The sequence below is a fragment of the Thalassophryne amazonica genome, chromosome 6 (assembly GCF_902500255.1).
Source record: "Thalassophryne amazonica chromosome 6, fThaAma1.1, whole genome shotgun sequence".
Lineage (NCBI taxonomy): Eukaryota > Metazoa > Chordata > Actinopteri > Batrachoidiformes > Batrachoididae > Thalassophryne > Thalassophryne amazonica.
In genome coordinates, this window is record NC_047108.1 from 19,903,994 (window position 1) to 19,931,402 (window position 27,409).

General features: G+C 41.5%; 1 protein-coding gene across 1 annotated transcript in view; it reads right to left on the reverse strand.

The window, feature by feature from the left end:
• Nucleotides 1-27,409, reverse strand: part of plxna3 (plexin A3) — a 148,110-nt gene that overhangs the window by 39,773 nt on the left and 80,928 nt on the right. Inside the window, exons 13-21 of the mRNA XM_034171875.1 lie at nt 14,013-14,109; nt 13,582-13,772; nt 12,998-13,146; nt 12,800-12,920; nt 7,657-7,793; nt 7,215-7,385; nt 7,039-7,132; nt 2,990-3,109; nt 2,714-2,833 (exon numbers count right to left, since the gene is read on the reverse strand). Of these exons, the coding sequence (XP_034027766.1) occupies nt 2,714-2,833; nt 2,990-3,109; nt 7,039-7,132; nt 7,215-7,385; nt 7,657-7,793; nt 12,800-12,920; nt 12,998-13,146; nt 13,582-13,772; nt 14,013-14,109 (1,200 nt within the window). The remainder of the gene's footprint in view (nt 1-2,713; nt 2,834-2,989; nt 3,110-7,038; nt 7,133-7,214; nt 7,386-7,656; nt 7,794-12,799; nt 12,921-12,997; nt 13,147-13,581; nt 13,773-14,012; nt 14,110-27,409) is intronic.

Below are 27,409 nucleotides of genomic sequence, written 5' to 3' on the forward strand. Positions count from 1 at the left end.
TAAGACTGAGCAATCAGCAAAGTAACTCATCAGCAAAGTAACTAATAGTTACTTTTCTGAGTACTAAATCTTAAAAATAACCAAATTAGATAATGAGTAACTTTATTAATTACATTCAGCAGCTGCCAACAAGGTGTCCGCAGCTGCTAATGAACTAACTGTATGAAGTAACTGTAAAATATAACTGTATAAATTAACTAATGAAGTAACTTTCCAAAGTTACTTTCCCCAACACTGCATCAGGACAGTGGAAGGAAGACAAGGACACTTGGTGGTGGAATGAAGAGGTCCAGGAAAGCATAAGGAGAAAGAGGTTGGCAAAAAAGTTTTGGGATAGTCGGAGAGATGAAGAAAGTAGACAGGAGTACAAGGAGATGCGGCGTAAGGCAAAAAGAGAAGTAGCAAAAGCAAAGGAAAAGGCATATTGTGAGCTGTACAAGAAGGGGAATAGTGAGGAAGGAGAAAAGGACTTGTAGCGATTGGCCAGACAAAGGGACAGAGCTGGAAAGGATGTGCAGCAGGTTAGGGTGGTAAAAGATGCACATGGTAATGTGCTGACAAGTGAGGAGTGTGTGCTGAGAAGGTGGAGGGAATATTTTGAAGAGCTGATGAATAAAGAAACTGAGCGAGAGAAAAGGCTGGATGATGTGGTAAGAGTAAATCAGGAAGTACAAGAGATTAGCAAGGAAGAAGTGAGGTCTGCTATGAAGAGGATGAAGAGTGGAAAGGCAGTTGGTCCAGATGACATTCCAGTGGAGGCATGGAAATGTCTAGGAGAGATGGCAGTAGAGTTTCTAACCAGATTGTTTAATAAAATCTTGGAAAGTGAGAGGATGCCTGAGGAGTGGAGACGAAATGTGCTGGTTCCTATCTTCAAGAACAAGGGTGATGTGTAGAGCTGCAGTAACTACAGAGGCATAAAGCTGATCAGCCACAGCATGAAGTTATGGGAAAGAGTAGTAGAAGCTAGGCTTAGAAAACAGATGAAGATCTGTGAGTAGCAATATGGTTTCATGCCGAGAAAGAGCACTACAGATGCAATGTTTGCTCTGAGAATACTGTTGGAGAAGTACAGAGAAGGACAGAAAGAGTTACATTGTGTGTTTGTGGACTTAGAAAAAGCTTATGATAGGGTGCCAAGAGAAGAGTTGTGGTATTGTATGAGGAAGTCTGGAGTGGCAGAGAAGTATGTTAGGGTAGTGCAGGACATGTACAAGAATAGTGTGACAGCGGTGAAATGCGGAGTCGGAATGACAGACTCATTCAAGGTGGAGGTGGGATTACACCAAGGATCAGCTCTGAGTCCTTTCTTGTTTGCAGTGGTGATGGACAGGTTGACGGATGAGATCAGACAGGAGTCCCCATGGACTACGATGTTTGCAGATGACACTGTGATCTGTAGTGAGAGTAGAGAGCAAGTTGAGTCTAGTCTGGAGAAGTGGAGATATGCTTTGGAGAGAAGGGGAATGAAAGTCAGTAGAAGCAAGACTGAGTACATGTGTGTGAATGAGAGGGAGCCCAGTGGAATAGTGCAGTTACAAGGAGTAGAAGTGGTGAAAGTAGATGAGTTTAAATATTTGGGGTCAACTGTTCAAAGTAATGGAGAGTGTGGTAGAGAGGTGAAGAAGAGAGTGCAGGCAGGGTGGAGTGCGTGGAGAAAGGTGGCAGGAGTGATTTGTGACCGAAGAATATCAGCAAGAGTGAAGGGGAAAGTTTACAAAACAGTAGTGAGACCAGCTATGTTGTATGGTTTAGAGACGGTGGCACTAACAAAAAGACAGGAGGCAGAGCTGGAGGTGGCAGAGCTGAAGATGTTGAGATTCTCTTTGGGAGTGACAAGAATGGACAAGATTAGGAATGAACATATCAGAGGGACAGCTCAGGTGGGACGGTTTGGAGACAAAGTCAGAGAGGCGAGATTGAGATGGTTTGGACATGTGCAGAGGAGGGACCCAGGGTATATAGGGAGAAGGATGCTGAGGATGGATCCACCACCAGGCAGGAGGAGAAGAGGGAGACCAAAGAGGAGGTTCATGGATGTGCTGAGAGAGGACATGCAGGTGGTTGGTGTGACAGAGGAAGATACAGAGGACAGGGTGAGATGGAAACGACTGATCTGCTGTGGCGACCCCTAACGGGAACAGCCGAAAGACAAAGAAGAAGAAGTGTAGTGAGGGGTTTTACACGAAGCAGGATTTGCAAGAACGCCAGACCAAATCAAGCACCGGTGGAAGAAGTGCGTCGCTGTTTAGATGGGGATATTCCAAATGATACCAATGACCACGTATACAGGAGTAACTCTGTCTGCTTAAGCATGTAAATGGGTTATTCCTAATGATTCAGAAACCGGAACATTAACCTTAACCCGAATATTAACGGCATGTAAACGTAGTCAGTCTTATTATTGTTAATAACATTATTAGTAAAACAATTTACTTTTGTCACTTAAATCATTTATGTATTTTTAAAAGTAAAAACATTTGATGTTAGCATTTATTCATAAATATGACACAATTTTTTTTAAAAGAATTACTGTCAAAGGTTTTAAGGTGAGTAAAGGTACCTAAACATTTTGCACAGTACGTGCCATGTCTGGATTTCAGCTCTGCACATGAACAAGGGGAACAAGACACCCCGAAGTTCTTCGAACAACAACAACAAAAGACTCATTTTAACTTTTTTTTTTTTTGAGCTTGATGCTGGTTTTTCTTACCTTGAGAATAATAGGTGATCCTGGTTTGACTTCCAGGATCCCAGAATTCCCAAGAGGGTCAAAAGTTGGATTGGGGTAGTACATGAAGGGGGTCATGTTCAGAATGAGCAGAGATGAAACCTGTAGAGGAGAAACACATGAAGCATTAAATTACTCTGAACACAGCAGAGCAGTACAATTACTGCAGCTACAGCAGTACTATCACAGTACTGTGATACTGTGATAGCACTGTCACTGTGGACTCTGCTGGACTGAATCTGAGATCTGATGTCTTACCTGGTCAAAGATGAAACCAAATTCTTCAGGCTGCATGGGGCCGTCAGGCGGGTTGGGTTTGGTGTAGACCAGACCAGGAGCCAAACACGTCATGGTGCTGTCATTGACGACGTTACAAACCTGAAGAAAGAACGCCCAAAACCTTACGCAAGCCGAACATCAATGGATTTAACAAACTTTCAAGATTAGGATTAAGACTGAGGGATGAACTGATTTATTCAGATGGAGGTTTCAAAGAAAACAGTAAAAATGATTGACCTGGTTTAAACATTGATTAAGTCTTTACTTGTCAGACAGATTTTAAGTCCCTGAGGAACATTTTTTTATATATATTTACAGGTTCGAAGCTTTGTTCATGACACATTTCCCATGTTCCCTAATTTACCTAATGACTCTGTTTTAGATGGTTTTCTGAGACTGCTTTCGAATCTGAAAGGCTCAATTTCCCATAATTACAGTCAAATTAATCTCTTACGCCCAGAACCACTAAACTCTATAAAGTCACTCTGGGAGGAAGATCTGGGGGTGCTAACATCTGCGGAAGCCTGGACAGACATCCTAAAACCTGCACACAACTCCCCTATTTGTCCAAGACATGGTCTTACTCAGTGTTAAACAGTAAACCGTACCTACAACCCCTGGCAATAATTATGGAATCACCGGCCTCAGAGGATGTTCATTCAGTTGTTTAATTTTGTAGAAAAAAAGCAGATCACAGACATGACACAAAACTAAAGTCATTTCAAATGGCAACTGTCTGGCTTTAAGAAACACTACAAGAAATCAGGAAAAATAATTGTGGCAGTCAGTAACGGTTACTTTTTTAGACCAAGCAGAGGGAAAAAAATATGGACTCACTCAATTCTGAGGAATAAATTATGGAATCACCCTGTAAATTTTCATCCCCAAAACTAACACCTGCATCAAATCAGATCTGCTTGTTAGTCTGCATCTAAAAAGGAGAGATCACACCTTGGAGAGCTGTTGCACCAAGTGGACTGACATGAATCATGGCTCCAACACAAGAGATGTCAACTGAAACAAAGGAGAGGATTATCAAACTCTTAAAAGAGGGTAAATCATCACGCAATGTTGCAAAAGATGTTGGTTGTTCACAGTCAGCTGTGTCTAAACTCTGGACCAAATACAAACAACATGGGAAGGTTGTTAAAGGCAAACATACTGGTAGACCAAGGAAGACATCAAAGCGTCAAGACAGAAAACTTAAAGCAATATCAAAAATCGAAAATGCACAACAAAACAAATGGGGAACGAATGGGAGTAAACTGGAGTCAACGTCTGTGACCGAACTGTAAGAAACTGCCTAAAGAAAATGGGATTTACATACAGAAAAGGTAAACGAAAGCCATCATTAACACGAAACAGAACAAAACAAGGTTACAATGGGCTAAGGAAAAGCAATCGTGGACTGTGGATGACTGGATGAAAGTCATATTCAGTGATGAATCTCGAATCTGCATTGGGCAAGGTGATGATGCTGGAACTTTTGTTTGGTGCTGTTCCAATGAGATTTATAAAGATGACTGCCTGAAGAGAACATGTAAATTTCCACAGTCATTGATGATATGGGGCTGCATGTCAGGTAAAGGCACTGGGGAGATGGCTGTCATTACATCATCAATAAATGCACAAGTTTACATTGATATTTTGGACACTTTTCTTATCCCATCAATTGAAAGGATGTTTGGGGATGATGAAATCATTTTTCAAGATGATAATGCATCTTGCCATAGAGCAAAATCTGTGAAAACATTCCTTGCAAAAAGACACATAGGGTCAATATCATGGCCTGCAAACAGTCTGGATCTTAATCCAATTGAAAATCTTTGGTGGAAGTTGAAGAAAATGGTCCATGACAAGGCTCCAACCAGATTGATGAAGAGTACTGTTTGTCACTCATTAAGTCCATGCCTCAGAGACTGCAAGCAAGGTGGTGCAACAAAATACTACTGATGTGTTGGAGCATTCTTTTGTTTTTCATGATTCCATAATTTTTTCCTCAGAATTGAGTGATTCCATATTTTTTTCCCTCTGCTTGGTCTAAAAAAGTAACCGTTACTGACTGCCACAATTTTTTTCCTGATTTCTTATAGTGTTTCTTACAGCCAGAAAGTTGCCATTTGAAATGACTTTAGTTTTGTGTCATGTCTGTGATCTGCTTTTTTTCTAGAAAATTAAACAACTGAATGAACATCCTCCGAGGCCGGTGATACCATAATTTTTGCCAGGGGTTGTACTATATGAAGGCCCGCTTGGTGGTTTATGAGGACACGTCCCCTGCTTGTGACAGGTGTCAATAATCCCTGTAGACCTGATGCATATGTTCTGGTTCTGTCCATCCCTACATGATCACTGGATACAGATTTTAACACCCTGTCAGAGGTGACTGAAGTAAAAGGTGGAACCAGATGCTCTTAGTGCATTGTTTGGGATTGCCCCAGTATTGCCATCTCTCAATGAATCTAAGAAAGACGGTTTTTCTTTCACCACCCTGTTGATTAGAAGATTAATAGCAACCAACTGGAAATCAAGTGTACCGCCCGCTCACTCCCGGTGGAGTAGAGACATCCTCTATCTTCTTAATTCAATTTCAATTCAACTGATTTCATTTATATAGCGCCACATCGCAACAAAGTTGCCTCAAGGTGCTTCATACAAGTAAGGTCAAACCTTACCAACCCCTTGAGCAAGAACACAGGCAATAGTGGTAAGAAAAACCCCCTCTGATGATTTCAGGAAGAAACCTCAAGTAGACCAGACTCATAGGGGTGACCCTCTGCTTGGGCAATGCTACTGGCACAATTTACAAAAAAAATATACAGGAAATCTTGGGAGTCCATGCTGGTGAATAGGACAGGAGGGTTTCAGAAACAGACATCACACCCATCTCTGGATGGAGCCACACCTCAAACAGAGAGAAAAAAAAAAAACAGAATCAGGCATCGCTAAGACCACAAATACAGTGTAATTTGTCAGCATGAAGCAACAAGAAAAACAGAAGAAATACTCAGCTGCAGTCCTCATGCGAAGAGACTGTTTCATTCACACACGGAGTAAATATAAAGTCCGACCTGTTTGTTTCAGTCCGATCCATCATGTATACACATAAAGCTCCTGATTTTCAAAAACAATGTCTGAAAATACTTTACTGAAATGGCTGAAAAGTAGCGTTTTAAAGCAAGTCCGTCTGTGGTTTTTCTGCTCCAGGTGCGTATCTCAGAGGATGTCGGTGTCGCGCTCTGAACACAGAAGCGTTGCAATGATTTAAACTTTTAAAGCACCAGTCGACTTCGATCAGGTGTGATCATCAGACGACATGAACGATCAGTGTGATCAGCGCTGAATGAAGTCCTGTGACTCTTTAAACTTTTAAAGCACTGTCACTCTCAGTGATCACCATACCGAAAGATCACCAGATCACATCATTCAGATCACACCTGATCGCAGTCGACTGGTGCTTTAAAAGTTTAAATCATCACAGCATTTCATTATTCAGGTCTGTGATGACCTGATCAGCTTTGAACAGACGACAGCGACGGCACTTTAAAAGTTTACAGAGTCACTGCATTTCATTCACAGCAGTGTTTCCCACAGCCAGTCCACTCATCAGCATTCTGCACACAATGACAATGGCCCACCAAGATAAAATATTAAAACAATAAAAAAAAATAATGTTAAATTACTCTGTTTCTGACCCGCGCCACACCGTGCAGTACCAACCAGAACCACTGGGTGAAAATAGGGCTGTCAGCATATGGTGGTTAATTATTAAGGTGTGACAGGGCCTTAAGTAACCATTCACTGGACACAAAGTCATTCCAGTAGGACCCAAAGATTCTCCACAGGGACCAAAGACATCCAGTCCTCACCTTAGGTCACTGGTACCATTTTGAGGAAGGAAGGAAGGAAGGAAGGAAGGAAGGAATGATAGACAGCGTGTTGATGATTTTGTGTCAGAAGTGATTACTGGTGTTATTTCAAATTTAAGGTGACTGAAGGTGCTGAAGGTGTTGAGGTTCGGTTCATACATTCTGAGTCTCCACTCCTCCGTATTTGGCTCGGACTTTGGGTTCCTGAATGGTCAGTAGGTTGGTTCCGATTACAGTTATGACTGTACTGCCACTGCACACACAGACAGCTCACAGATCAGTATTTTGAAGGATCTGGTTTCTGCTGCAGACAAGCACGTGACACCAGTACTTACTTGATGATGGTCCAGTTGGGTTCTATGCTGACGATGGTTGGATCTTCTGTGTAAACGTATCTGATCTCTGTGCTCGTCACCTCAGCTCTGTCAATCATCAGGTGGATGGGAGCTGGACCAGAGCCAGTCAGGGAGGCGGGAGTTATGCAGATTATTTCCCGATTGGTCCGCCTACAGGAGGGAAAGAGGGCGGAGTTCAGTGACTGCTGGCAAGTACAAATTTTATTATGACATCACACACACACACACACTTATTATTTATGTTTTTATTCTCTTTATTCAACATTTTGTTGTTTGATGTGGCTTAATCATCTCATTTGGCAATTTTTTTCTGTGACTCAGTTTTATATTTTAATTAATTTATAACAAAAAAGGAAAAAGGTTTGACTGCAGTCAGTCAAAACAAAAACCATCAACACTGAGTGATGGGTTTCAGGCTCACTTGACAAACAGACATTCTTCCTTGTCGATGTAGACAGTGACAGTGCTGCCGGCGTCCAGGTGTCGCCCGGTCACCGTAAGTCTGGTTCCTCCAGAAACGGGGCCTTTATCCGGACGGATTCGACTGAACGTCGGCGTCTGGACAGAAGGAGGCGGTTCAGGTGAGTGGCACAGAAACAATAACAACCAGACCCAGACACTGAAGGCACCAGGGTTCTGGTTTGGACTCAGCCTTGCAGGTGGATGAAGTTGATACAAGTCCTGGCAACGAAGATGTTGCCCAAAGCAGCTAAGAGTTGACCATAAATCAGCAGCTGTCATATATGTTTAAAAACTGTTTGTGACATCATATGCACAGCCAGAAATGTGGAACTGCAGAACTGACAAGTAAACTTGATTTGATCTCCAAACTGGTCCATTAATGTATGGATGCTAATAACATGTTAGCATTAAAAGGAGTAAGATGCGTTTCCTCATTAGAAGCAGTGAAAGACGTCTTTTTATCCTGAATGTGTTGCAGTCTCAACTTGTCGCTTGACACTCGGTCAGACTCAAACCTAATCTAAGACCCGGATCCAGGAAGCCTTTTAGCCACAATAACAGCAATTTGACCAAAGGTCGGTCAACAACTAGATTTTTTTTCAGCCATACAGTGAGGAAAATAAGTATTTGACCCTCCAAAGAATGCAGAGGTCTGTAACTTTTTTATCGTAGTTACACTTCAACTGTGAGAGACAGAATTAAAAAAAAAAAAAAAATCAGAAAATCACATTGTATGATTTTTAAATAATTAATTTGCATTTTATTGCATGAAATAAGTATTCGATCCAATAGAAAAACAGATCTTAATAATTGGTACAGAAACTTTGTTTACAGTTCCAGAGGTCAGATGTTTCCTGTGGTTCTTGACCAAGTCTTCACACACTGCAGCAGGGATTTGAGTTCACTCCTCCATACAGATCTTCTCCAGATCTTTCAGGTTTGGAGTTTCTTCTCCCTCCAAAGATTTTCTATTGAGTTCAGGTCTGGAGACTGGCCAGACCACTCCAAGACCTTGAAATGCTTCTTATGGAGCCCTTCCTTAGTTGCCCTGGCTGTGTGTTTGGGGTCATTGTCATGCTGGAAGACTCAGCTACGACCCATCTTCAATGCTCTTACTGAGGGAAGGAGGTTATTTGCCAGAATCTCACGAAACATGACCCCATCCATCCTGCCTCCAATACGGTGCAGTCGTCCTTCCCCTTTTGCAGACAAGCACCCCCAAAAATGATGTTTCCACCCCCATGCTTCACGGCTGGTGTTCTTGGGGTTGTTCTCATCCTTCAAACATGGCAAGTGGAGCTGATACCAAAAAGCTCTATTTTGGTCTCATCTGACCACATAACCTTCTCCCATGCCTCCTCTGGATCATCCAGATGGTCACTGGTGAACTTCAATCAGGGCAGACATGTGCTGGTGTGAGTAAGGGACTTTGCTGCCCTGCAAGATTTTAAACCATGACGGCATTGTGTGTTACTAATGTCATCTTTGTGACTGTGGTCTCAGCTCTCTTCAGGTCATTGACCAGGTCCTCCTGTGTAGTTCTGGGCTTTCTCAGAATCATCCTGACCCCACAAGGTGAGATTTTTCGTGGAGCCCCAGACCAAGGGAGATTGACAGTCATCTTGTGTTTCTTCCATTTTCTAATAATTACACCAACAGTTGTTGTCTTCTCACCAAGCTGCTTGCCTGTTGTCCTGTAGTCCATCCCAGCCTTGTGCAGGTCTACAGTTTTGTCCCTGGTGTCCTTAGACAGCTCTTTGGTCTTGGCCATGGTGGACAGATTGGAGTATGACTGATTGAGTGTGTGAACAGGTGTCTTTTATACAGGTAACAAGTTCAAGCAGGTGCAATTAATACAGGTAAAGAGTGCAGAATAGGACGGCTTCTTAAAGAAGAACTAACAGGTCTGTGAGAGACTGAATTCTTGCATGTTGGTAGGTGATCAAATACTTATTTTATGCAATAAAATGCAAATTAATTATCTAAAAATCATACAATGTGATTTTCTGTTTGTTTGTTTAGAGTCTGTCTCTCACAGTTGAAGTGTACCTACAATAAAAATTACAGACCTCTACATTCTTTGGAGGTGGGAAAACCTGCAAAATCGACAGTGGATCAAATACTTATTTTCCTCACTGTAAGTTCAATACTTTTTCTCCAAAACTATCAGTTGAATTAGGCAGTTTGGAGCTAAAACAGAATGGTCCAGGTTCAGGTTTGAGCTTTCCTCTGTGGTCTGGTTCTGTCTTCCTGTAGACCAGGACCTCATGTAGGTTGTATACGTACAAAAACATTGAGTAGGCCATCTACATGCTCATATTAGGATTTACTAAAAGTGAACTGAATGTAAGAATGTAGGTTCCCCCACGCCAGTTTCATTTCAGGTGTATGTACGTTCCTGCTGCGTTTTTGTCATTTGGCGACACTTAGAGGGTGATACACTGAAATTGCAAATATTAAGAATTGTTCATGAGACCGTTGCAGCACATGCAAAAGCCATAATTATTTCAAATCAATCAACCAGACAATTTCAAGTGTGTGAATGATTATACCGAGTGGCAGGCGGCAGAGGCAGCGGAGGGAGCGCTGCTGGGGCGGTGCATCTGGAAATCCTAAAGACCCCCACTGTCCAGTCTCTTCAGGGGCAACATCAGGTCTCTTAACAACAAAATGGATGAACTGCAACTTTGTTTATCATCACGATCACACGTCTAGGACAGCCGAGTGATGATAATCACTGAGCTAGTTGGCTACATTAGCTACTGCGGTGGTAGGAACAGCAACTGTTAAGGTATCACGTCAACTCGTCGCAATTTCCAACAGCTGCTAGGATTTATTTGTTTGTTGATGTTGATATGTGCTGGTAAATTATTTTTAAGTCAATTAGCATAATAGCAGGCTAATGCTTGTTTAGTGTGGCGTTATCCTGTGTGGTAAACATTTTGGTTACACTTGCTGATTGAGTAACAAGCAGTAAATCACACAAACTCTTTTTCAACACAGCAGGACGTATTCCACGTCTGCACAAACGAGCACTGCCTAATTTATTCACCTTTTTTCACGGTTACCAGAGCTGCCAGCTTACTCTTAGCATTGCATACTACAACTTGACCAAGCGGCTGTTAAATTATGTGATTATTGGCAGACATTTCTTGTAATTTACTCATAAGTCTAAATACATCTAATAATGCTGGTCACTGACTGGCTGAAAGCTGCGGTCCATATGCAGAACAACTGTTTCATTCACACACGGAGTAAATCTGACCTGTTCATTTCAGTCCAATTCACTATCACAGATGGACATGAATCTACATAAAGCTCCTGATTTTTGAAAATGACTTCAGAAAATCCTTTAATTCATGGCTGGAAACGTAGCATTTTAAAGCAAGTCCCTCTGTGGTTTTCTTCTGCTCCAGCTGTTTCTCAGAGAATGCCTGTGTCGCATTCTGAACACACAGAAGCACTGCGATGATTTAAACTTTTAAAGCGCTGTCACTGTGGTGTGATCATCAGATGACCTGATCGAGCAGGTGTGATCACACCTCATTAATGCACTGTTTAAACATTTAAAGTGCTGTCGCTGTCAGTGATCACCACACCGACAGATCCCACAGCACGTCATTCAGATCACACCTGATCCTGGTCAACTGGTGTTTTAAAAGTTTAAATCATCACAGTGTTTCATTATTCAGGTCTGTGATGACCTGATCAGGTCTGATCAGATGACAGCGACGGCACTTTAAAAGTTTAAAGAGTCACAACGCTCTATTCATTCATGGCAGCGTTTCCCACAGCCAGTCAACTCATCAGCATTCTGTACATGTTGAAAATGGTCCACCAAGATAAAAAATAAAAATAATATAATAAAATAATGTTAAATTACTCTGTTTCTGATGCGCACCACACTGTGCAGTACTGACCAGAACCACTGGGTGGAAACGGGGCTGTCGGCAGATGCTGGTCAATCATTAAGATGAGACAGCTGCATTAATTTATTAGACGTACAACAGCGTGCGCCAGCATTTTTAATACAGTCGGCAGACACAAGCTAAATCATCAAGGTGTGACAGGGCCTTGACTTCCCCAACCAAGGGTGATACCCATTTATAGATGTTTGCACTGAGATGATGCAGATCAAGTGTTCTGTTCAAAGACACAGAAAAGTATTGCGACCGAAAAGTGAAAGCAGTCCCACATGTTGGTGGTCCAACCTGTGTCCTCTCTCCCATCAGCAGGATCAGATCTTGTATTCCAGTGGCTCCCTAACCGACACGCTTTCCATCTCTGCCTGCTCCACCACAAACTGACTGGCTAATTCAGGGCTTCATACTTGGTTGGCTGAGCACAGTTCAAGAACCACTGTTCTATTCCACATTAACGGGCCACAGAACTGTTTGGAACAACTTCATCCCATTAGAATGTCCGACTTTGTTATACATCAAAAACAGGATTTATTCTGGAAAGTCCAGGATCCGTGTCCGGCCTGTGGAGGACCAGAGGATTGAGCTGAGCACATACTTGTGTTTCTGATCACTCTGGAACAGTTTTATAGCCAAAGATGATTAATGTCATCATGAAAATACACACACACAAAAAAAATTCCAAAACTTTTTTTTTTAAAGGGAAATGTGACAGAAATTTTATGCACACAAACATGATGCAACATTTGTGAATATTTACACCTTTTTCAACAAAAAACAGCACATCTGTGCTCATTTTTAACTGTCTCACAGAAAGCTTTGATCCTAACAATTCACAGAAAACAGGAAGTCATGTGATCACTCCTGTTTGTTTTTTCTAATTGAAAAAGTGAAATGAGCGATTTTCAACCCATTCTGTGGAGACGTGGCTCGTTACATCAAAACTTTCACTTTGAGTGTTTCCAGCTGGTTTCCTTTGTTCTCTTTTCACTGTGACCTCTTCAATCACATGCTTTACGACATCATAAACATCTGTAATCTCCACCCACAACTGCTGGATGTTGTTCCTGCTCCTCGTTTGACTGTTCGGATGCCGTACGGTTTTTGTTTCTCTGCACTGTGGGTAATGACGGTAACGGGCTTCTGTCTTAGAGACCAAGGACCTGGTTTGCTGACACTCACCACAAAGGAGTAGGTCTGTGTGGACAGGGTTCGATACTCGGCGCTGCAGACACCAATGCACAGCTCAACGGGGCCGCCTGGAGAGTGAGGGAGCAGAGCTTCCGCCATGTCGCACACAATCCTGAAAGCAGAGTCCAAAGGGTTAGCGCGCAGTTAGCATGAGCACGCGCACACACGGTAACTGGGACAAACACTGACCTCTCCGCGCTGACGTAATGAGAGGGCACAGGGTTACAGCGGACCCCCGCCACCTGAACATGGGCAATCTCTCGCACCTGCAGACCCAGATTCTCACCTTCAATCATCACCCTCGTCCCCCCTTCCCGAGGACCAGTCAGAGGACTGATCTGTGGGAAGAGACAGTTATCAATCAGTGATCAATAAATCTACTCAACATGCAGCACTTAGGAGAAACAGGAACCCTCGACTCCATGGAAACACTGAGGCCGGTCGGTGTCAGAATCTCACCCGTGTCTCGTACAGGAACCAAAATAAAAGTCTGACCGGTGAGTTGCTCTTTAGCTGCAACTAAAGACAGAAAAGAACCAGACGAGCCCAAAAACCAGATGAAGATGCGCTGAGCTCGGCTCACCAATAACTTCATCAGGTAACATCTGAGCGCTGATTGGTCTGTGACTTTAGTCATTAAATTCAGTGACCATTATCTCCACGATGAAACACGTTAATGAGCTCACATCATCGCCTGCTGGGCATGATGTGCAGACAAAACCTGCAGGAGGCATCAGTAATGACTAGTGTGAAGTTGCAGGTTTGATTCCTACCTTGGTGATGCGCGGGTGACTGCAGCGTAGGTTGTGTCGTCCATGATGCATCCAATTTTGTTCAGGGGAGGGGCAGTGCTGGCGAAGGAGGCACTTCCTGGTTTCAGTGCACCACCCACATTCGAAGGTGGGCGGAGCTTTGAGGCACTGCCCACAGCTGGAACGCTGGGCCTCACACTTATAGAGCAATGCTGACCAACACACACACACACACACACACACACACACACACACACACACACACACACACACACACACACACACACACACACACACACGCACAGATAAATGATTTAATGTCACTCCCATTCTGTTCTTTTAAGCTTCAGGATCTTCTCTCTTTCTTTTATTCCTTCTGGAAAAAAACTGATTTCTTTCATTTATGTGCAACACAAATGAACCATATTTGCAGAAGGTTTTGGTTTCTTTACCTTTCATAGATGCAGGCTTATCGATGAAGAAATCTCCGTCCCAAACAATGGAGAAGTCCACTGGAAGATCACCAGCTTCATCACCTTCATACCAGTACTGCAGAGACACATCAACAACATCATCATCATCTTCAACGCCATCATCATCAACAACATCATCATCATCTTCAACATTATCATCATCTTCAACGTCATCATCATCATCATCTTCAACGTTATCATCATCATCATCTTCAACACCATCAACATCATCTTCAATGTCATTATCATCATATTCAACGTCATCATCAACATCTTCAACATCATCATCATCTTCAACATAATCATGAACATCTTCAACATGATTATCATCATCATCTTCAACATCAACATCATCATCAAGATCTTTACAGAGCAAAAACACTCAATCCCAGCAATCAGGACTAATTATGATCAAGCACACAAAAGATATATTAAGGATAAAAACAAAAAAAGATTAGTTTATAATTAATTTGTTCCAAACTCTGTTTCAGCTGCTGAGTAACCAGAGTACTTGTGATTTATGCCCAAAAATCTGTGACATCTTCCCAGTGAATTTTGGGGTTCCTCAGGGATGTGTTCTGGATCTTACTTTATTCAACACTTGCATGCACTGAGTGTTGGATTTGGTGTTGGACTGGGTGTTGGGTCAGGTTGTGGAATCATGACTTAGATGTTTATTTTTGAAGAAACTGATGTTGACTTCACAGATGATGCCGTGATCTTGGTGGATTGTCCTGGATCCAGACTAAGATCCAGGCTTTCAGGGTCTTCCTGGACTCATCCATCAGAAGTGCCTCTGTAAGTGGTCAAAGTGTTGAGACATTTACTGATCTCAGCAGTGATGCTCATGTCTCTGGGTCCTCGGCCTTTGAGATCCAGAGACGCCTGTGAAGATCTGTGAAGTGCTGTTATGAAATACAAAATGATTTCCTTTTCAGCTGATGTCTGGTGAGTTCATTAGAAAGTTTTGTGTATCTCCAAAACTTTGAGCAAAGCTCAGGGGGAGAGCTTGTTCTGTACTTTGCCTGTGGCTGTCCAATGGTTCCTTCTGGGTTTCTGAAAACTCCGGTGTCAATTCAGCACAAGCAGACATGGAGCGCAGATCTATGTTTTGAAGAAAAAGACAGTGTGCTCTCTCTCTCTCTCTCTCTCTCTCTCTCAGCGATTATGACGTCATGCTTTCAAACTCAGGTTAAATGACGTCATACTTCCTCACTGTTCTTGCGCCAGAACATCAAAGAATTGCACCTCCTCGGACCCTTTCGGACACATGAGCACATTGTCAGATTGTTTTCTTTGTTTTCGCTGTGAGGTTAATTTGTTATTTTGGTCTGTGTGTGCTGAATAAATTAATTCATTCAACTCTGTGAATGTCCTTGAGTGGCCCAGCCAGAGCCCAGACCTGAATCCGACTAAACATGTCTGGAGAGATATGAAAATGTCTGTGCACCAACGCTCCTCATCCAACCTGAAGGAGCTTGGGAGGTACTACAAAGAGGAATGGGCCAAACTGCCCAAAGATAGGTGCCCCAAGCTTGTGGCATCATATTCAAGAAGACTTGAAGCTGTAATTGCTGGCAAAGGTGCATCAACAAAGTATTGAGCAAAGGGTGTGAATACTTATGTACGCATGATTTCTTAGTTTTTTGTTGTTGCTGTTTTTTAAATAAACTTGCAAAAAAAAAAAAAAAACAACTTTTTTTCACATTGTCATTATGGGGTGTTGCGAGTAGAACTTTGAGAGAAAAATGAATTTACTCCATTTCAGAATAAGGCTGTAACATAATAAAATGTGGAAAAAGGTGCAGATCAATAAACTTCAATGCAATAGGTCATGTACGGAACTAGTAATGAATGATATAAGGTAACTAATGACTGTTGGAGGAGGACGTCTTGTGCTTTATACAAAATGGCAATACCTTTTGACATTTTGGATTTAACATAATTTATATGTGTTTTCCAACTCAATTTGTAGTCAATGAAAACCCCAAGAAATTTAGTTTCATTTACAAGTTCAATTTCAATATCGTGTACGAGTAAATTCCTAGATAAATTCCTGGGTTTATTTCCAAATATGATATACTTTGTTTTACCAAAATGAAGCGATAATTTATTTGAATCAAACCATTCCTTGAACTTCTGTAGTTCCCTCTCCATGTCCAGAACCTCTTCCAAATGATCCCCACTACAAAACATGGTCGTGTCATCAGCAAATACAATGCAACTCACAAATTTAGAAACCAAACATATGTCATTAATATACAAAAGAAACAACAGAGGCCCAAGGACTGAGCCCTGGGGCACACCACAAGTACACTTCAAAAATTCAGAATTTACACCACCAACTTGAACACTCTGATACCTATTGTGCAGATAACTTGCTATCCAATCGTGAGATAATCCTCCGATACCACACTTCCATAGTTTATCCAGCAATAAGGTGTCTTTGAGAAAAAAAAAACAGTATATTGCTTGTTTTCAATTGCATTCATAATATGTTCCACAAAATCAATCACCGCCAATGAAGTAGTCCGATTTTTTCCAAATCCATATTGCTGCTCATTTAGTATGTGTTGTTTGGATATAAAATCATTGAACCTCTTAATAAATACCTTTTCCAAAATTTTTGCAAACTGAGGTAATAATTGGCCTGTAGCTGGAAAAAACATGCTTGTCACCGGATTTGAACAGCGCTACCACTTTAGCTATTTACATTTTGGAAGGAAATCTCTCAGTCATTAATGACAAACCACAAATATAAGCTAAAGGCTTAGCAACACAATCAAAAATGTTTTTTATCAAAAACATGTCAAAATTATCACAATCTTTAGATTTTTTTTCCCTTTTAGCTTATGAACTATATCAATTATTTCATATTCATCAGTTTCTCTGATAAACACTGGAATCCAAAGGGTTATTTCTTCAGTTATCCAGTTATCCCAAGAACACATATTAGCTGGGACAGTGGTATTTTTACCACTGTGTTACATCACCTTTCCTTCTAACAACACTCAAGCATTTGGGAACTGAGGAATCTAATTGTTGAAGCTTTGTAGGTGGAATTCTTTCCCATTCTTGCCTGATGTACAACTTCAGTTGTTCAACAGTCCGGGGTCTCCGTTGTCGTATTTTGCAATTCATAATGTGCCACACATTTTCAATGGGCGAAAGGTCTGGACAGCAGGCAGGACAGTCTACTACCTGAACTCTTTTACTACGAAGCCACACTGTTGTAACACGTGCAGAATGTGTCTTGGCATTGTCTTGTTGAAATAAGCAGGGACGTCCCTGAAAATGATGTTGCTTGGATAGCAGCATGTGTTGCTCCAAAACCTGGATGAACCTTTCAGCATTGATGGTGCCATCACAGATGGGCAAGCTGCCCATGCCATGGGCACTAACACACCCCCATACGATCACAGATGCTGGCTTTTCAACTTTGCGCTGGTAACAACCTGGGTGGTCTTTTATCTATTTTGTCCAGAGGACATGACGTCCATGATTTCCAAAAACAATTTGAAATGTGGACTCATCAGGTCACAGCACACTTTTTGTCTGTCCATTTCAATGAGCTCAGGCCCAGAGAAGGCGGCGGCGTTTCTGGATGTTGTTTATGTATGGCTTTCACTTTGAATGGCAGAGTTTTAACTTGCACTTGTAGATGTAGCGATGAACTGTTAATTTACAATAGTTTTCTGAAGTGTTCCTGAGCCCACACAGTAAGATCCTTTACACAATGATGTTGGTTTTTAATGCAGTGTCGCCTGAGGGATCGAAGATCACGGGCATTCAATGTTGGTTTTCGACCTTGCCGCTTACGTGTAGAAGGTTCTCTAGATTCTCTGAATCTTCTTATTATATTATGGATTATAGATGAAGGAATCCCTAAATTCCTTGCAAATGAACGTTGGGAAACATTGTTCTTAAATTGTTGGACTACTTTTTCCACGCACTTGTTCACAAAGTGGTGATCCTTGCCCCATTTTTCCTTGTGAACAGCTGAGACTTTTGGGAATGCTCCTTTTATACCCAATCATGACACTCGCAATTAGTGTCCTCAGTTCCCAAACACTTATTGTGTGTTGTTAGAAGGAAGGTGATGTAACACAATGGTAAACATACTGCTGTCCCAGCTTTTTTGAAACTTGTTGCAGGCATCCATTTCAAAATGAGCAAATATTTGCACAAAACAAAGTCATCAGTTTGAACGTTAAATATCTTCTCTTTGCGGTGTATTCAATTCAATATAGGTTGAAGAGGATTTGTAAATCATTGTATTCCGTTTTTATTTACATTTTACAAACATCCCAACTTCATTGGAATTGGGGTTGTACAAAAGTAGGGCCTAAACCAATTGATAATGTTGTTCTGCTGTGCACAAGGCAACACTGTCACACGTGCGCACTGAGAAACTCAAAACTGGCTTATTCACATTTAATTGGTAAAAATGTTCTCACTCGTAAAACAAACTAGGGCTGCAAAAATTGCAAAAATTGTATTGTAGCATTATTAGTTATTATTACTATTATTGTTGTTGTTGCTATTATTATTATTCATATATAAATAAAAATAAATAAATAAAAATTACAATTTGTAATACATTTGACTCTTTTATGACAACAAACGCTAAGCCATTATTATACAGAAAACAAATGCACACAAACGTGCTGAGATGCGACCAGCTTAATGCTAACTTTAACACTGAAAATCAATCAATCAATCAATCAATTTTTTTATATAGCGCCAAATCACAACAAACAGTTGCCCCAAGGCGCTTTATATTGTAAGGCAAGGCCATACAATAATTATGTAAAACCCCAACGGTCAAAACGACCCCCTGTGAGCAAGCACTTGGCTACAGTGGGAAGGAAAAACTCCCTTTTAACAGGAAGAAACCTCCAGCAGAACCAGGCTCAGGGTGGGGCAGTCTTCTGCTGGGACTGGTTGGGGCTGAGGGAGAGAACCAGGAAAAAGACATGCTGTGGAGGGGAGCAGAGATCGATCACTAATGATTAAATGCAGAGTGGTGCATACAGAGCAAAAAGAGAAAGAAACAGTGCATCATGGGAACCCCCCAGCAGTCTACGTCTATAGCAGCATAACTAAGGGATGGTTCAGGGTCACCTGATCCAGCCCTACCTATAAGCTTTAGCAAAAAGGAAAGTTTTAAGCCTAATCTTAAAAGTAGAGAGGGTGTCTGTCTCCCTGATCTGAATTGGGAGCTGGTTCCACAGGAGAGGAGCCTGAAAGCTGAAGGCTCTGCCTCCCATTCTACTCTTACAAACCCTAGGAACTACAAGTAAGCCTGCAGTCTGAGAGCGAAGCGCTCTATTGGGGTGATATGGTACTACGAGGTCCCTAAGATAAGATGGGACCTGATTATTCAAAACCTTATAAGTAAGAAGAAGAATTTTAAATTCTATTCTAGAATTAACAGGAAGCCAATGAAGAGAGGCCAATATGGGTGAGATATGCTCTCTCCTTCTAGTCCCCATCAGTACTCTAGCTGCAGCATTTTGAATTAACTGAAGGCTTTTTAGGGAACTTTTAGGACAACCTGATAATAATGAATTACAATAGTCCAGCCTAGAGGAAATAAATGCATGAATTAGTTTTTCAGCATCACTCTGAGACAAGACCTTTCTGATTTTAGAGATATTGCGTAAATGCAAAAAAGCAGTCCTACATATTTGTTTAATATGCGCTTTGAATGACATATCCTGATCAAAAATGACTCCAAGATTTCTCACAGTATTACTAGAGGTCAGGGTAATGCCATCCACAGTAAGGATCTGGTTAGACACCATGTTTCTAAGATTTGTGGGGCCAAGTACAATAACTTCAGTTTTATCTGAGTTTAAAAGCAGGAAATTAGAGGTCATCCATGTCTTTATGTCTGTAAGACAATCCTACAGTTTAGCTAATTGGTGTGTGTCCTCTGGCTTCATGGATAGATAAAGCTGGGTATCATCTGCGTAACAATGAAAATTTAAGCAATACCGTCATGGATAGATAAAGCTGGGTATCATCTGCGTAACAATGAAAATTTAAGCAATACCGTCTAATAATACTGCCTAAGGGAAGCATGTATAAAGTGAATAAAATTGGTCCTAGCACAGAACCTTGTGGAACTCCATAATTAACTTTAGTCTGTGAAGAAGATTCCCCATTTACATGAACAATTTGTAATCTATTAGACAAATATGATTCAAACCACCGCAGCGCAGTGCCTTTAATACCTATGGCATGCTCTAATCTCTGTAATAAAATTTTATGGTCAACAGTATCAAAAGCAGCACTGAGGTCTAACAGAACAAGCACAGAGATGAGTCCACTGTCCGAGGCCATAGGAAGATCATTTGTAACCTTCACTAATGCTGTTTCTGTACTATGATGAATTCTAAAACCTGACTGAAACTCTTCAAATAGACCATTCCTCTGCAGATGATCAGTTAGCTGTTTTACAACTACCCTTTCAAGAATTTTTGAGAGAAAAGGAAGGTTGGAGATTGGCCTATAATTAGCTAAGATAGCTGGGTCAAGTGATGGCTTTTTAAGTAATGGTTTAATTACTGCCACCTTAAAAGCCTGTGGTACATAGCCAACTAACAAAGATAGATTGATCATATTTAAGATCGAAGCATTAAATAATGGTAGGGCTTCCTTGAGCAGCCTGGTAGGAATGGGGTCTAATAAACATGTTGATGGTTTGGATGAAGTAACTAATGAAAATAACTCAGACAGAACAATCGGAGAGAAAGAGTCTAACCAAATACAGGCATCACTGAAAGCAGCCAAAGATAACGATACGTCTTTGGGATGGTTATGAGTAATTTTTTCTCTAATAGTTAAAATTTTGTTAGCAAAGAAAGTCATGAAGTCATTACTAGTTAAAGTTAATGGAATACTCAGCTCAATAGAGCTCTGACTCTTTGTCAGCCTGGCTACAGTGCTGAAAAGAAACCTGGGGTTGTTCTTATTTTCTTCAATTAGTGATGAGTAGAAAGATGTCCTAGCTTTACGGAGGGCTTTTTTATAGAGCAACAGACTCTTTTTCCAGGCTAAGTGAAGATCTTCTAAATTAGTGAGACGCCATTTCCTCTCCAACTTACGGGTTATCTGCTTTAAGCTACGAGTTTGTGAGTTATACCACGGAGTCAGGCACTTCTGATTTAAAGCTCTCTTTTTTAGAGGAGCTACAGCATCCAAAGTTGTCTTCAATGAGGATGTAAAACTATTGACGAGATACTCTATCTCACTTACAGAGTTTAGGTAGCTACTCTGCACTGTGTTGGTATATGGCATTAGAGAACATAAAGAAGGAATCATATCCTTAAACCTAGTTACAGCGCTTTCTGAAAGACTTCTAGTGTAATGAAACTTATTCCCCACTGCTGGGTAGTCCATCAGAGTAAATGTAAATGTTATTAAGAAATGATCAGACAGAAGGGAGTTTTCAGGGAATACTGTTAAGTCTTCTATTTCCATACCATAAGTCAGAACAAGATCTAAGATATGATTAAAGTGGTGGGTGGACTCATTTACTTTTTGAGCAAAGCCAATTGAGTCTAATAATAGATTAAATGCAGTGTTGAGGCTGTCATTCTCAGCATCTGTGTGGATGTTAAAATCGCCCACTATAATTATCTTATCTGAGCTAAGCACTAAGTCAGACAAAAGGTCTGAAAATTCACAGAGAAACTCACAGTAACGACCAGGTGGACGATAGATAATAACAAATAAAACTGGTTTTTGGGACTTCCAATTTGGATGGACAAGACTAAGAGTCAAGCTTTCAAATGAATTAAAGCTCTGTCTGGGTTTTTGATTAATTAATAAGCTGGAATGGAAGATTGCTGCTAATCCTCCGCCCCGGCCCGTGCTACGAGCATTCTGACAGTTAGTGTGACTCGGGGGTGTTGTCTCATTTAAACTAACATATTCATCCTGCTGTAACCAGGTTTCTGTAAGGCAGAATAAATCAATATGTTGATCAATTATTATATCATTTACCAACAGGGACTTAGAAGAGAGAGACCTAATGTTTAATAGACCACATTTAACTGTTTTAGTCTGTGGTGCAGTTGAAGGTGCTATATTATTTTTTCTTTTTGAATTTTTATGCTTAAATAGATTTTTGCTGGTTATTGGTAGTCTGGGAGCAGGCACCGTCTCTACGGGGATGGGGTAATGAGGGGATGGCAGGGGGAGAGAAGCTGCAGAGAGGTGTGTAAGACTACAACTCTGCTTCCTGGTCCCAACCCTGGATAGTCACAGTTTGGAGGATTCAAGAAAATTGGCCAGATTTCTAGAAATGAGAGCTGCTCCATCCAAAGTGGGATGGATGCCGTCTCTCCTAACAAGACCAGGTTTTCCCCAGAAGCTTTGCCAATTATCTATGAAGCCCACCTCATTTTTTGGACACCACTCAGACAGCCAGCAATTCAAGGAGAACATGCGGCTAAACATGTCACTCCCGGTCCGATTGGGGAGGGGCCCAGAGAAAACTTCAGAGTCCGACATTGTTTTTGCAAAGTTACACACCGATTTAATGTTAATTTTAGTGACCTCCGATTGGCGTAACCGGGTGTCATTACTGCCGACGTGAATTACAATCTTACCAAATTTACGCTTAGCCTTAGCCAGCAGTTTCAAATTTCCTTCAATGTCGCCTGCTCTGGCCCCCGGAAGACAATTGACTATGGTTGCTGGTGTCGCTAACTTCACATTTCGCAAAACAGAGTCGCCAATAACCAGAGTTTGATCCTCGGCGGGTGTGTCGTCGAGTGGGGAAAAACGGTTAGAGATGTGAATGGGTTGGCGGTGTACACGGGGCTTCTGTTTAGGGCTACGCTTCCTCCTCACAGTCACCCAGTCAGCCTGCTTTCCCGGCTGCTCGGGATCTGCCAGGGGGGAACTAACGGCGGCTAAGCTACCTTGATCCGCACCGACTACAGGGGCCTGGCTAGCTGTAGAATTTTCCACGGTGCGGAGCCGAGTCTCCAATTCGCCCAGCCTGGCCTCCAAAGCTACGAATAAGCTACACTTATTACAAGTACCGTTACTGCTAAAGGAGGACGAGGAATAACTAAACATTTCACACCCAGAGCAGAAAAGTGCGGGAGAGACAGGAGAAGCCGCCATGCTAAATCGGCTAAGAGCTAGTAGCTACGCTAAGCTAGCGGATTCCAAAAAACACGCAAAGTGAATAATGTGTAAATAATTTAGAGGTGATTCAGCAGAAGGAGTGCTTTAGTTAAGGCACGTAAAGATTACACTGCGAAACAAATCGTAATCTAGATAACTAGATCAATCTAACTGCGCAGATTAAACAGCTAACAGATACAGAAAAACACCGCTGTGCTCCGGAACAGGAAGTGATACAATACCGCAGTGAGAGCCAACCACCAGTAGAGGCAAGCCATCAAAATGCCAGAGACATGCTAACACATTAGCATCGGTCACGTTAAGTTATAAAATATATCTATCAACTGTTTCAGAAGACCATAACAGGTCGGTTTAATATAAAAAGGTAAATATTACTCACAGACATATGCTCTTTACGGTTTTAGTGGGGAAAAATTAAGATAAAGCAAAATAAAACAAAGAAACAATGAAGTAGCAGATTGAAGCAAAGCTTCACTGGTTCAAAGCAAAGCCACACCCTGCTCTACTTGGTGAAGCTCTGCCAATGTTCCCATGAAGACAGGGAGGAGAAGGACCGTGGCTAATGGCAAGCAGTAAACAGAGTGGGCAAGAGTGAAAATTGACATAGTCCCTTCCCCCGAGGTGCAGCGCCATCCACGCTGACATTGCTGCTGCTTTGATTAGCGCAGAATGGGATGTTGCTTTGACAGTGAGAGTATCATATTTCGGCCACAAAACAGGCATGACACCAAGTGCGCGCGCGTATGTGTAGTTAAACTTTCCAAATGATGGAAATCCGTCGTGGTGACGGAAACCTTTAACCCATGTGTTAGCAGGAAGAAAGAATGAAAAGCTGGAGTAATTTCTGACCTTTTTTTTTTTTTCGCTGCACTGAGGATGTACACAGTCTTTTTTTGGCAGTACACGTGCACACAAGTGTTGACCCAGTTGTGTGTGTGCATGCGTGGGGGACGACTCTACCGAGTCTAGACATAGGCCAATAACCGGTTTCACAGTATACCGCGGTATGAAAAAGCCATGGTATCAAAACCACTAAAATTTTCCGTTATACCGTCCCTACGGTATGAGTGAGTTATGAGAATTCTTGATAGGCAGAGCGGAGGCGGCCGCTGCCGCCCTTCCCCCTGGCGTGCACCTCTGTCTGTGTTTACAAACAGGCAGCTAACATCAGCTAGCTCTGCATCACGGCTGAAGGAGGTGAAGCCTGCACTGAACCTTTCCCTCCGTCTAAAAGGACCAAGTTGGCTTTTTCGTTTTATTTTCCAAGGAATAGCCCTTCAAACCACAGTGGCAACAAAACATCATAGCTATGGCCTGTGTCGGACTCGGAGCAATTCAAGCTACCCGCAAAGGATTACATGGAAGGAATAAACTTTAAACTTTATCCCATCTTTGAAACCACTGAGAAGTACAAGCGGTGGACTCGAGTCGTGCTTGTGGTCGACCAAATTTGTCCCACAAACATGTCAAGAAGGACAAATACATCTATTTCAAGCACTTTGTTGGTGAAGCTGGGCCAAGTATTGAACATCCGGAGTTCCGGACCTTATTGCAGTCATGTTTCTGCCTTAACAAGTAAGTCATGTTTCCCACAGGGCAGATGCTACATGTCTAAAAGAGAGATGATCATTTTGGTATTTTCTCTAACGCTATCAGTGGTATAGTGCTCGTAACGGTAGACATCACGTCAATTAGTGCGCCTGAATCTTGCGCGCTTCATATGCAAACAGCCATAATATTGTTAAAGCACATTTTAAAGCTATACATAATACCGTGACACCGCGGTATTTTTGCCCATGGTTATCATACGGTCTAAATCTCATACCGGCCCATGCTTAACCGAGACGATGATTTCATTGAGCTAACTGACGCTGCTAATTCTTGTAACAGACACACACACACACACACACACACACACACACACACACACACACACACACACACACACACACACACACACACACACACACACACACACACACACACACACACACACACACACAATCCACTCCGTAAGCCGTCTGGATGCATGAAGAGCTGTTCAGATGAAAAACTGTGATTTTTGGCTGGACTGAGGAACTACACAAAGTCTTTTTCTTATGGAAGTCCGAAGTCAGTGCACAGCATCACTGGACTACACGTCACAATTTGGATTTCAGCAGCAGTGAAACACCAAAATGTAAGTCCCTTCAAATGACAAGGATCTATTTTAGCCGCTATATAAAACAAATAATGAATGTTTTTACATTATTTCAATGGAATGAATATTTAATTCGGTGAAAGCTGGAACAAACCATTCAACTCAGCTTCGCCTGTTGAATGGTTTGTTCCAGCTTTAACCTCATGAAATATTCACACCATTGAACTCATAAACATTCATTATTTGTAGAACACTGAATTTGCTAAGCTTTTCCCCACATTAGCAAAATAATCATTAAAATGATCTGCTATGGCTTTCTTTTCCTTAACAATTGTATCAGTATTTGTGTAAAAATATGTTGGATAATCTTTGGCAACTTTTATTTTTGATGATTTCATTTAATAGCTTCCAAGTACCTTTAATGTTTGATTTATTTTTTTTCCACTAAATCACTGTAGTACTGTCTTTTGCAAGATGGGATAACATTGGTTAGCTTGTTTTTATATGTCTTGTATTTACTGTCCGCTTCAGTTGTTCTAGGTTTTAAGAACTGCTTGTACAAAAAATTGTTCTTACATGCATTCAACAGTCCCTTTGTAATCCAGGGTTTAGGGGTATTTTGCTTATTACCAAGTCTTGACATCAATGGACAATGTTTAGCATATAAATTGGAAATAATGGAGATAAATGATTTGTATGATCGATCAATATCCTCGGTATAAGTGTCACGCCAGTTTTGGTACATTAAATCTGCTCTAAAATTTGACACAGATTCCTCTGGCGATGAGTTCGTAGTAATGCTAGTTGGATGCATTATCACTGGATACAATCCCATCCAAAACACAGAGTCTAAAAATTCAGCTATTTGTATTTGGCTATAAGGATTTAGAAAATCTATGTTAAAGTCTCCACAGACAAACAAAAGCTTATTGTTTTTAATTAAGTTGTATAATTCCGTCAATTTCTCCATAAAATATTTATGGTGGATCCGGGAACTCTATAGATGCAACTTATGATTATGTTTTTGATTTTTTTTTCACATATAATTTCCACAGTGACACATTCCATAATGTTGTCCAAAGAAAATGACACACGTCCACCCCATTTATTTGCCCTATTTCTAGCAAAAAATTTATGACCCTCGAACTGGACAGAGTCAACATACTCATCTTTTAACCACATCTCGGTCACTGCAATAACTGAAAAACATTTATTAGCAGTTTTTAAACAGTCCTGAATTTTTGAGAAATTCAAAGAAAGACTTCTGCTACTGGAATGTATAACAGAGAATGTCCCATTTATGAAGGCATAATGCTTAAATTGTTCCTCAATTAAATAATCACATCAATGATTTCTGTTTTCAAGAAAAAAACAGTCCAGATCAATATTATTTTCAATGTTATGAAATCTGTTTTTGGCCTCATCAAAGACTCCTGTGCAGAAGTAAATTGCAAAGAATCAGTTGACATTATAAAAGAAATCCACAGACCAAGAAATGCAGTTAAACAAGGTCTAACTTCATGATATGAACCTAAACACGGTGTATGATTCCTCCAATTGTTTCTCCCATAACATGAAAAGACCGCTCCAAGCAAACAACAACCAAATTGTTTAACAGTTTCAGCAATCAATTAAAATGATCCAAGTCCGAAAGCTCTCTTAACATAACTTTCACCTCCTCCGGCGTTCCATTTAATTTAATCCACACTTTACAATTTCTGGTCCAGGCTGCTTATATTTTTTTCTGCTTTCACAAGGCTCTTGCTTGTCTGGCCCCAGCGCAGTAGCAGCTGGGTCGCTGCTAAAGCTCGGACGTGGCTGGGGTCCGGTCCCGGCTCGATAGTGGCTGCCTGGCGCTGGAGCCTGATCCCGACCCAACTGTCACACGCCGACGCAGAAGCTCAGGCCCAGCCCGGTGATGTTCGACTGGCGCTGGAGCATGATCCCGGCCCAACTGTCACACGCTGACGCTGAAGCTCAGGCCGAGCCCGGTGATGTTTGACTGGCGGTGGAGCCTGATCGCGGCCCGACTGTCGCACGCCGACGCTGAAGCTCTGGCCCAGCCCGG